Raw genomic sequence first — 11,711 nt, 5'->3', positions numbered from 1 at the left:
ATCAGCTTATTAAAATACTATGTTCGTGTAATTCAGGTACCACAAAAATATTTAAAAGAACGGCTAAATTAACTGTGGGATGCCACGTTTTCTTTGTTAATTATTTCCATACAAGAATAATAATGTACATCCTTTCCCCCACAACAAAAGACCCCAGCACTCCCCCCCCCCCGTTTATTTTTAGAGATGTGGGAATAACAGTGTCAGTTTGTGCAGAATTTGCAAGCTCTTTGAATACTGGAGTCTGTCTGAGAGTGGGTAAGGCTGGCACAGAGCACTTTTAAAAAAAAAATCTGGAAGCGTAAGGGCTTTTCAGTTGAGATGGTTAGGCCATGAATCTGAAGGTTTATGCTGCATTTTAAAAAATATCACCATGTTCATCAATTCTTATAAGATTTGTAAGGCTTAATTCTCACATAAGCTCAGGAAAGCTGTAGAAAAGTCTGTAGCTATCCCTTCTAACCAGCTTCTGTAATCCTGGGTTTACAGAAAGGAATGTTCTGGCTGATGATGGGAAGTTTGTCCCTGTGTGTGCACAAATGCAGAGCTCCCAGCTCGGGGCACTCCCGATGTGGATAACTAGCCCCTTTTACGCTCTAACCTTAATAATAACCCAACCCTAATTCTAACACCACACTACTTCTCAGTTCTCCTCGTTCCTCAGTGAAGCTAAGTGCAGAGGAACCAGCACTGTGTGGTCCAGAAAGTGCCCTGAGCCCTGCCCAGTGGGGGGCTGGAATCCCCACTTGGACAGGAGCTCATCTCTGCAATCAAAAGTGCTCACGAATGAGTATGAGATGTGCTTCCTCCCCTTAGAGCTGAATGAGCACAAGGACACTGAGAATACATAAACAATCGTCCCTTCTGGGAACCATGCCTAGGAGAAAGCATCCACAAAATGCAAAAATCTAGGTGTGAGCACAGGGTTTGTGGATCGACTCTCTCCAGGGACACCTCAGTGATGGCCAAGAGCTACCACTCTTCCTTTAAAATCAGACCCTATGGTAGCTTTTCCACAAAGGGGGCCCTTCTGCTCCGGGAGAGAGTACGCTATCAATATGTAAAAAGGTATTACCCTCACATGTGTGTATCCTTTTGCTCAGACATAAGCCCTGCCCGAAGATTTTCTTCATGTAAATCCAAGGAACATTTCTCAGTTCAATGATCCTAAGCAGTGATTTTGAATTACTCCCACTCATGAAATAGAAGGAAAGCATTTTTCTCCCCAGTATCTACAAATGGAGGCTGAAGGAAGTATAGGATCCAATGTAAACAGAGTTAAACTTTAGACTCTGCCTTGCATATTCCGTCAAGGTCCCCAAGTCTGTGATGGTGCAATCGCTTGTAGGGGTTCATGGGGTTCTCACAGTGAACATCATTGCAGTGTGCAGCAAAGGATTTTTAAAGAACAATGAGAAAAATGTGTAAATGAAATGCTGCTACACACGCACTCCTAATTTTGAGTTTGCCATGAAACTGACAGGAGTCTTGTGTTCTTCCAACTCAGGGGCAAATAAGCCAAAAAATTTCTTCCAAGGTTTGCTCTACTCTGAGATACATAAAGGGTAGAGATGAGCAGTAAAGAGGAAAATACATATAGAAGCCTAGTAACGGGAGACATGTTGACTACAAAAGGAAACAGAAGGAAGGTGTACCTAGGGTTAAAGCAATGAGATGGAGAGAAAATGTCTGTGTCTGTTTTAATGAGAGTTGAGTCGCTTCCTCTAGCAAATCTAGAATGAAGACTGCATACAAACCAGGTAGAAATGAAAGGGTATTTGTAGAGGCCACCAGGCGATTAAAGCATGTTCGGAAAAGGGCTGACGTACAGTTGCGGTCCGGTGGGTGAATCCTCAGTCTGACATGGAGTCAGGAGAAGCATGGCCCGGTGCTCCCTACTCTGGGGAAGGCAGAGACAGGCTGCACTTTAGCACGGTTCCTGACATGTAGGGAAGGACGTGTGGGGGGTGAGGATGTGGTATGTTCTTTAATGATCTACATGTCCATAGGTTACCACAGCTGCCCGGAAGGAGTGTTTAGGAAGCAAGGTACTTGGAGGTGAATTTTCTGTGAGCCCTGTTGGCAGTCACAGAAGTGTGGACTCTGGGAACCAAGCCTGAGGAAAGAGAAGAAAAAGCTCTGGGGTTTTCCAGTCCCTAATGGGTCTTTGCAGTTGTACATTCACAGAAACCTGGAGTTTTGTCTGAATTTTCCAGAGTTTTCCTTACGTTTCAGATGTTATCCATGGAAAATGCTTGTATTCATTATCTTCAAAGAGCTTGGATAGGAGTACCTTGAATTTAGTATATCCTTAATGAATAATTATCGAGTGAATGAATTAACCATGTTCCCAAATGAGGAATGTGTCTTACATTAATTAAAATAGGAGTCAATAATGTGCACAATACAGCCTATATTTTCTTTATTACTGCCATTTGGCAAATTGAGGACATGCTCTAGCAGTTCAAATCTCCCTCTGAGGTAAGTTTAGTAGCTATCATGATAGATTTTGGCAGCTCTCTCCTGGGGTCCCCAAGGCTCACTAAACATTTTAGGAGGACGCTGGACATTATCCTAGTGGCCGGTGACATAACCCACTTCCAGGTGTGGGAGAGGAAGTGTGACCCTGCCTGTTGTAACCAGCGAATTCTGTACTGAAGTCTCAAATGGGTGCTGATGGCATGAGGGACTGAGGGCGTTGCTGTCTGGCTCCTTTTACTTGGTTCAAACTCTAGTTTTTTATTCCAGAGTTGGTGGAAAAGTTTTTTCACTGCTTTATATGCTAGGGAAGAAATAAATCTCAAGTCGAAGGGGAGGCTGGGCAGAGGCTGGGGGAGACTGAGGGCCAAGGGTGGGAGGGGAGAAGGGAGGGAGAGCAGGCAGGGGCTGGAGGGTCTCTGAGCAGTAGCCCATGGCGGGAGCTTAGCTGAAAGGGGAGCACTGGACCTTGAGGAAGTGAGGCAACTCACTAGTTACACGATAATGACAAAAGCCTTAGGATCACAGGCTGCCGACCCTGAACAGAAAAGGCAGCGTTGTGCTAAGTCAGTGTTGAGGCTGGAGTACAGATCTTGGAGAAGCAGTCCTGCAAGCTTCTGGGATCTGCACTGACCACCCTTTCCAATGGTTCCCTCAATAGCCAAGTACCTACTTAGACCTTCCCCAACTCCAGCCCATCAAGTCATCCATTCTGGGTGTTCTGGAGCTCATAGGCATGACTATCCCTGCAAAGTCATGTCTTCAGAATGGGCTTTTAATTCCCCCTAAAAGCATTTTTATTTTTGTTTCCATTTTCCACTGCATTTTTCTTTTTTTTTTCCCAGGAGACAAACTCATATTCACAGATGATAACCATCTGGCAGCTCCCATTGGTAGAGTGCCTTTATGTGCATGTTATACAAACCTTATGTTTAATAATCTCAGTAACCCATAGAAGCTACGTGTTGTTAGCAAGGTCACTCAGCCTGTGTTCTGGCCACTACGGCAGGCAGCTTCTCGATATAGAGTGCTTTACAATTTGGAACATGCTTTCACATACTTTATGTAGTTTTACAACCTGTGAATTAAGTGTTCTTTAGACGGTAACACTGAAATGTAGACAGGTGGGGTTCCTGAGGGGCTTAGTCTGTTGAGTGTCTGACTTCTGCTCAGGTCATGATCTCACAGTTCATGGGTTCGAGCACCACTTAGGGCTCTGTGCTGGCAGCTCAGAGCCTGGAGCCTCCTTCCGATTCTGTGTGTCCCTCTCTCTCTGCCCCTCCCCTGCTCATGTTCTGTCTCGCTCTGTCTCACAAAGATAAATAAATGTTAAAAATTTTTTGAAATGTAGACAGGCTATGGGACCTGCCCACATTATGTCCTTCACAACAGCTGAGCTAGGATGCAAACTTGTGTCCTCCTATTCTATATCCCATGCTTATCTAATGGTATAGTAGAAAAAACTGAAGCTTCCAGATGTAAACTTCCTTGAATTTCTTTATATCCACCTTTGAATTGATTTTTTTTTTTTAAACTCTCCTCTATCTCAGGGAGAGGCTGGTTCTATTCTGTGTTCTTAAAGGTTCTCTCAGTTGTTTGTGAGTGGCTTTATCTTGTTCCATTTTTTCACCTTTCACGTCTCAAATCTTTCTCTGAGCTTGAATTGCTGTTTCTAATCACCGAGAAAGGGCACATTTTTCTTAGCAATGTACCTGTATATCTCATATACTGTTCAACAATCTGCAACTAAGTATGTCTGCTCTGTTGTTTTGTGTACTCCATGTGCTTCCCTATCTCCATACTTCTGCTTAAATGGATTCAAAATGTTGTCCTTTTCTCTACTTGCAGAAATTCTATTCCTTCTTTAAGAATAAGCTCAAATGCTGTACGTGCTATGAATATTTCCCATTTACTCCAGTCAGATTTAATGTTAAATTCTCTGTGGTTCCCAAAGCACTTTGCTTACAAGGAAAACCCATCGCTTACTACATGAGAAATTTATTTGTCTCCATCTCTGTTTCAACTTATGGGTGTCAGCACAATAGAGACCAGAGGAGAACTTTATTTACCTCTACACACTTGGAAGCAATAAGCACAGCCCTTGACTAAGTGTTTGTTGAAAGGATGGATGGATGGATGGATGGATGGATGGATGGATGGAAGATGGATAGATGGATGTATGGATGGATGAACAGCAAGTGATTCAGTTACTACTCCAATTTTTCAACATGTCCCAAGGAGGGCATAATCTGATTTCAGTGTTTTCCCCCCTCGTTTTAAATCTCCACTATTATCCTGGGATTTGTATTGCTTGCTTTGTGAAAATATTGTTTTAAACTAAAAAAAATGACCTGCTGTATGAAATCATGGAAAAGGAAAGGGACTGATATAGCACTTTTCTTGTAAAAGTAAATATCATCCTGTCACCTAGTTGATCAATGCTGCAGATAAGCATCCAAAAAAATTAAAATTTATCTGTAAGTTTAAAGAATAAGATAATAGGAATTGATCTTATATTAATAAATTCTATGTTCACATATAACATAATAACAAATGTCATTAGATTGGAATAATGAGTTTGGGGAGGTAGGGAGGAAAAGGGAGAAGCTAGACTGAATTATGGAAGTCAGAACTTATTGTAAGCAAAGCGGTTTTATTACTTTCAATTCTATAACCTGCCAATAAAGTCTGTCTAAGGAGGCATCTACTTAATGACCTGGATCCTTACTTTATAGCTGAATCTTTTTGCCTAAAGACCATCGTATATGCAAAAGCCATGACAACAATTGTTCTCTTTAAATAAGTTACAGGTGTTCTATTTCTCTTATCAAATTCATTCCTTGCAGACAATTCAAATGTAAGTTTCATCTTAGTCTGGGTCAAACTGTCAAAAACTGTGTATCAGCAATATCTAAATTAATGAGGTTTTGTTGTATTCATAAAGGAAGGCCCTTCTGGAAAATACAGTCCAATGTCCCAGGGAAGTACTAAATGATTTAAAAATAAAAACAGGAAAAATGCAAACTTCTTCAAATGAGATGAATATTAACTGTTCATTAAGCTAGATATTAACTGAAATCTAAAGAAACTTTGATTTCCTTTGTAAATTCCCCAAGGACAAGGATCATGGTTTACTTGCTTCTCTTCTCCACCTTCCAAGGCTATACACCCCAATAATTGCACCGAGGCTTTGCTTTCTGGTGACAAGTATCACTGTAGGCACAGGTGTTTAAAAGCGACATGATGAGGTTTGCAGATACTTTTGTCATTCCTCTGCTCATCTATAGTTAGTTACCCGAGACTCAAATATAAGGAAAGTTTACTCACTGATTCTGGGTATAGGCTGTGGAAAATTTACTGGCTCCCATCCTGGAAAAGAGAAAGGCAATTCGTTCTGAGCTGTCACCGCAGAGCTGGATGTGGGGCTCAAACCCACAAGCCGTGAGATCATGACTTGAGTTGAATGAAGTCAGATGCTCAACCGACTGGGCCACCTCGTATATTTAAAACACCCCATATATTTAAAAATTTTCCACATAAAGATGCCTCAATGCCTCTAATATTTTATTTCTAGCAAAGAAAATCATGCAGTGTGTGTGTGGGGGGTCATGAAATAGAATATGTCACTCTTGTGTTTCTGGGCTACTGAAGAGGTGACAGGCTTGGTGTCACTTATCAAGAAACTAGGCATTACCTTAAAACTTTGCACAGAGAAGACTGAGTCTTGTGCCTGTTTCCTCCGCATCAGAGAAACAGAGCTGGGGACTGCTGGGGTAGGTGGAATAGGAATATGTTCACTGGAGGGAAGAAAATTTCCCCAGATTCTTTGTGTCCTTGGATTCTTCGTGACAGTGTGTTAGTATCTGATTATATTTCCTGCTTAGAATCTTTGTATAAATCTTTGTTTATATACAATTATATTTTCTGCTTAGATTCTTTGAGTACTTGGGACAGATCTCTCTGAATAAAATCGCTGTTCAGAATAGATATGCCATATGCATCTCCTGGCATGGAGTACTCATGGCTCTCTGTTGGATACCTTGATCTATGAAGCTTGGAAGGGTAAATGAACTACAATCTAGGATGAAAGAAAAAAGGCTCTTTGAGGGAAGTGATCCCATGGATATTAAATCATCCAGAACTAATGTTCGTTTATTCTGTAGTAAAGAGCTCTAAGAAAGAAATCTTTGAGCTTTCCTTGAGCCAATGATTTTTCATCCTGATAATCAAGAAGGACCTCTTTCTACCAGATGAAGTTGCTAAATGTAACATAGCAAATTCCTTCTGGCTTAGTCATCTATGGGAGAGGAGAGCCTCAACTCATTCCGAGAACAATTTCAGGGAGCTGCAAGATGGTAATAATAATAGGACTACTTAGATGACAGTTATAATTCTTCCCTTAAATAACACATTATAAATATATAATATACAATACATATTATATACTGTAGAACACATATTTTATGTAATACATAATTTTAATATGATATATTATATAACCTATTGCATACTAAACTATATGTTTATATATTATATAATGTATTTCATGCTAAACTGCATATTAATACATGCTATATTAAATACTATCCTATATTAAATACATGTATATGCAATGTTTCATTTTCTGCATGTTGTAAAATATCCCTTTCAAAGTATGTTGTTAAAAACTTGAACAAGTACTTAGGAATGGTGAGGCTAAGCAACGATAGGAATAAGTCTGTTTGCCATCCTGTGCTATTTAAATAACCTGCTCTCAGTGTAACTCATTTATAATATTCACTTTCTAACCCCAATTGTAACAAAGGTGCTATTGGGTTTTGCCTTTTTAATCAATTTTTCACTAAATTTCATTTATGCTGGTACACTTTATACTTCTGTCAGTTAAATGCTATTCTGCCTCTAGGATGATTTAAAAGATATATCTAAGGGCATTCTGACTGTATTGTCATGAGTTTCCTGGTATAAAGTGTCAGCAGCTCCACTTGATTTAGTGATTTCTGCATTTTGGATGAAGGCATTTATAAGTCATTTGTAGAGCTCATCAATAAGTTATAGGTCCTACGGAACAACTGATCCGCATGGGTTGGAACCTGATATGTAATCCACTGCTTCAACCCACTTTGATGTAATTGCAACTCTATATTTACTTGTTCACCCATGTAACAGTAGCATGATTAAGATCACGTCCTTGTGGCGTGGTGATAAGAATATTGTTTAGGCTAGAACCCCAAATCTTCCCCCCTAGAAGACTGATTTTATTCATCATATTTCGTTGTTTATATAATCTGTCACATAACCATGGGAGGAAATTAAATTGATGTGGAAAAAACGGCTATTCAAAAAGTCAAATGTGGCTGCTCCTTTGTCTCTTATGATATTCTGGTAAGTTGCTTATTGATTGCATGAGGAATTATTCTCATGAGGTATTGTTTTAAGCTTTCTGGGTTATAATGTTCAAGTGGTTTCCTTAAAAAATGTGAACCTGACAGGCTCTTTTCCCCATCTCCATGATGACTTGAATATAAAGGCTGTGCAAGGTTATCTGCCAATTTTTTTTCTTCATTTTTTACTTATTGTGGTAAGAAACAGGCAACACGAGATCTATCCTCTTAGCAAAGTTTAAAACGTACAGTACAGCATTGTTTACTATAAAGCACAATGTACTATAGCGGATCTCTAGAACTTACCTGTGTATATGCTGCATCACTGACACTCTATACCCACTGAACACCAAATCCCAATTCCCCTCTCCCCAGCCCCAGAAACTACCATCCTCCAATTTCTGAAGGGTTTCAGGAAACCTGATATTAGGGCATAATAACGAAGTTCACTCAGGGACTGGATACTCCTCCCGGGTTTAGTGTGACTCTCCACACATCACAGCCTGAAGTATATTAGTGAGGTAAGCTCATGTCTCATACATGTTATAGTAAATTTGCTGAACACGGGGAGGATCCAGTCTTACTCCTCTTTATAACTTCCTTGAGCCTAGTTTTGCACCCTGTATAAATATGTATTGAATTAAATTAAATTTAAAAATTTTCTTTCCAGGTAAAAATTTCTTTTCCTGGTAACCATTTCTTTTTTGAAAAAAAAAAAAAAAAAGAAAAAAGAATGGAAAGTACATGCCACTTAATTTTAAGTAAATGAATTGTCTCATTAAGAAAAGCACCCTAGGTGCCTGGTTCAGTGGTTCAGTCTCGGTTAAGTGTCCAGCTTTGGTTTATGTCACAATCTCACAGTTCATGGGTTCGAGCCCTGGACTGGGCTCTGTGCTAACAGCTAGCTCAGAGCCTGGAGCCTGCTTCAGAATCTGTCTCTCTCTCTCTCTCTCTCTCTCTCTCTCTCTCTCTCTGACCCTCCCCTGCTCATGCTGTCTCTCTCTGTCTCTCAAAAATAAATAAAAAACATAAAAAAATTTTTTTAAAAGGAAAGCACCCTCCCTCATGACTCAGTAAGAGTCATGGTGTGTATTGCCCTTGAAGGCTTTGACTGTATCTTCTAAATCATTGCTATTCCTATATATTTTTGTAATGTAACCTAGGATGTTGGGTCCCATCCATACAGTCAACATAGACTAGCTTCCTCGCTACATGATCATAAATTAAATAACCATGAATATCCATTTCCGAGCAAACGACTTTAAATCTCAGCATTCAGGCTTGTTTCACATAACAGAAATTAACTCAGTTTTGACCAGAGCCCCTAAGATTAATGTGTTTAAACCCCACCTCCAGTGTACATGTTCTTATATTGTGCTTATGAGACTGATTTCGATATTAAAGGCTTAGCTTAGTGGCATAGACAATCTGGTGAAACAGGATCTTTCCCTTCTCCTCAGGACTTTCTTCTGAGTCATTTTTGGTTTTGGTGGTAAAGCACGTTTCACTTGTTGAAACTTGGCATGAGAACCATACTAAGAGAGTAGGTCTAGAGCTTTGATGGGAAATCAATTTTAAAAAATAGCATTTCACTGATCCTTTTCCTCAGGGTTGGAGAGCTCCATGCATCATAAATAGCACACTGAGCCAGACAGAGCTCACATTCAAGTGAGAGGACACAAATATGACTACATGCACTTTTCTCAAAGTAATTCCTCTGGCCACAGTGAGAAACTAATCATGCTGTTATCATCATCCTTACCTAGGAGAGAATACAGAGACAGGAAAAGGTTGGACGGTTTCCTAAGACTGTGTGGCAATTTGTTGTTGAAACTGAAATAGGGTTACGTTTCATGAATGGATGGCTTTTCCCCTCTCTAGTTAAACCTTTCAGAAATGTGATTATCAATACCCTCAATTTTACACACTGGTATTCTGATTTAAAAAAATGATCACAGTGAAGTTAAGGTCCTTTGCTGTCTCATATTTGGTTGCTGGATTTAAAAGTTTATTCCAGGGGCACCTGAGTGGTTCAGTCAGTTAAGCGTCCGACTTTGATCTTATGATCTCACAGCCTGTGAGTCTGAGCCCCGCGTCGGGCTCTGTGCTGACAGCTAGCTCAGAGCCTGGCACCTGCTTCGGATTCTGTGTCTCCCTCTCTCTCTGTCCCTCCCCTGCTCACGCTGTGTCTCTCTCTCCTTCAAAAATAAATAAACATAAAAATAAATAAACATTAAAAAGTGTTTTAAGTTTATTCCAATATTTTCTTTTGAAATATTAATTTGGTCTAACCCTTCGTTCTTTCCTGTTTTCTTCTCAAATTACTTGATATACAATTATTAAATTAATAATAACCACAATAACATCTAGCATGTAATACTTTTAGATTTGAATTTTTTCCAAATATTTTACCATTATATTTTCACACCTTAGTCTATAGCATTTTATTTTTAATAACTTAACATTATTGAGTCTTTCCAAAGCATTTTTATGGAAATAGCAATTTTTCATGCATCCATATGTTATTGGTTTGCATAATTTATAACTGAATTAAATAATTATATGAACAAGTTTAATTCGCACAGCAGGTTTGGGAACAAACACAACAACTGGCACTTGGACTACATATATCCCCACAGGTGGGGTCAGAAGTTACGGGTAAGCTAGAGGGAGAGCAGGATGGCTCCTGTGCTATGCCGGCTATGAGAATCCATCGGGAGGTTACATCTAGGGAAGGCAGAGCATGGTTTCATTAGGCAAATCATTTAAGAGAGGGTTAGTTAAAAAGAAACCTTCTATAGTATTTTATACTTTGTGTATGCATTACTTTGGTAAATATATAAACGTATATATATTTTTAAATGGAGAGAGAAGGAGGAGACAATAAATATAGGTATCTTGCCCCAGATTGCAAAACTAGAGGTAGAACAAGGATTTGGCTCCAGGATTCTGCCTCCAAGTCCACCCTTTCAGTATTCTTTCCTTCTGTCCCAGGAGCCCTAGGGTAGAGAAGACTGTGAGGGGTGAGGAGACTGCTACCAACCAGGAAGGGGGCTTGAAGTAGCTCACAAGTGGTCATCCAGAAAGCACGGTAAAGAAGAGAGGGGGCAGAAAGTGAGAAGATAGTCTTAGGAGTTGACATCCAAGAACCCTGCCATTGTGGTTTCATTAAGTTTGCCCAGGTATTTCCTGACTTTGGGCCTCAGTGGTTCAAAAACACATTTGGTCAACTGACACTGCCAACTATTTTCAGAACCAGTTTTTGCAACTCTGAAATGGAAGGAACTCTGAAAGGGCATCCCTCCTCTCTGGCAAACAATAATCAACACAGAGGAACGTCTGACCCAGTAGTCCCACGGGGAGCAAGGGGCGGGAGCAAGCTTCGGAGAAATCTGTGAGGACAAACAGCAATTACACTGAAGGCATTTGAGCCTCGCCATCCACTTCCTTGTAATCCTTGGGTTTTACAGGTTCTATCTCCATGAAGACCTTCTTTGAGTAAGATGATAAGCACCATTTTTTAAAAAAAAATTTTAAATGTTTATTTATTTTTGAGAGAGACAGAGACATAGAGTGTGAGCGGGGGAGGGTCAGAGAGAGAGGGAGACACAGAATCAGAAATAGGTTCCAGGCTCTGAGCTGTCAGCACAGAGCCTGACGTGTGGCTTGAACCCACGAACCAGGAGATTATGACCTGAGCTGAAGTCAGCCGATTAACCACTGAGCCACCCAGGCGCCCCAATAAACACCAGTTTTGAAGAACCTCCTTGCTTCCCAGAAGGGATGATCTTATGGTAGCTGTTTTAAATGCCTCAGAAAGGATTATTATGTTTTTCCATTAAGTATTAATGA

At 40.1% G+C, this 11,711-nt stretch overlaps 1 protein-coding gene across 1 annotated transcript in view; it reads right to left on the bottom strand.

The window, feature by feature from the left end:
- Positions 1-11,711, bottom strand: part of CHST9 (carbohydrate sulfotransferase 9) — a 184,330-nt gene that overhangs the window by 89,868 nt on the left and 82,751 nt on the right. Inside the window, exon 3 of the mRNA XM_029921951.1 lies at positions 5,806-5,847. Coding sequence (XP_029777811.1) covers positions 5,806-5,847 — 42 coding nt within the window. The remainder of the gene's footprint in view (positions 1-5,805; positions 5,848-11,711) is intronic.

This window comes from Suricata suricatta, chromosome 14 (genome assembly GCF_006229205.1).
Source record: "Suricata suricatta isolate VVHF042 chromosome 14, meerkat_22Aug2017_6uvM2_HiC, whole genome shotgun sequence".
Classification (NCBI taxonomy): domain Eukaryota; kingdom Metazoa; phylum Chordata; class Mammalia; order Carnivora; family Herpestidae; genus Suricata; species Suricata suricatta.
This window is presented reverse-complemented; position numbering and strand designations above follow the sequence as displayed.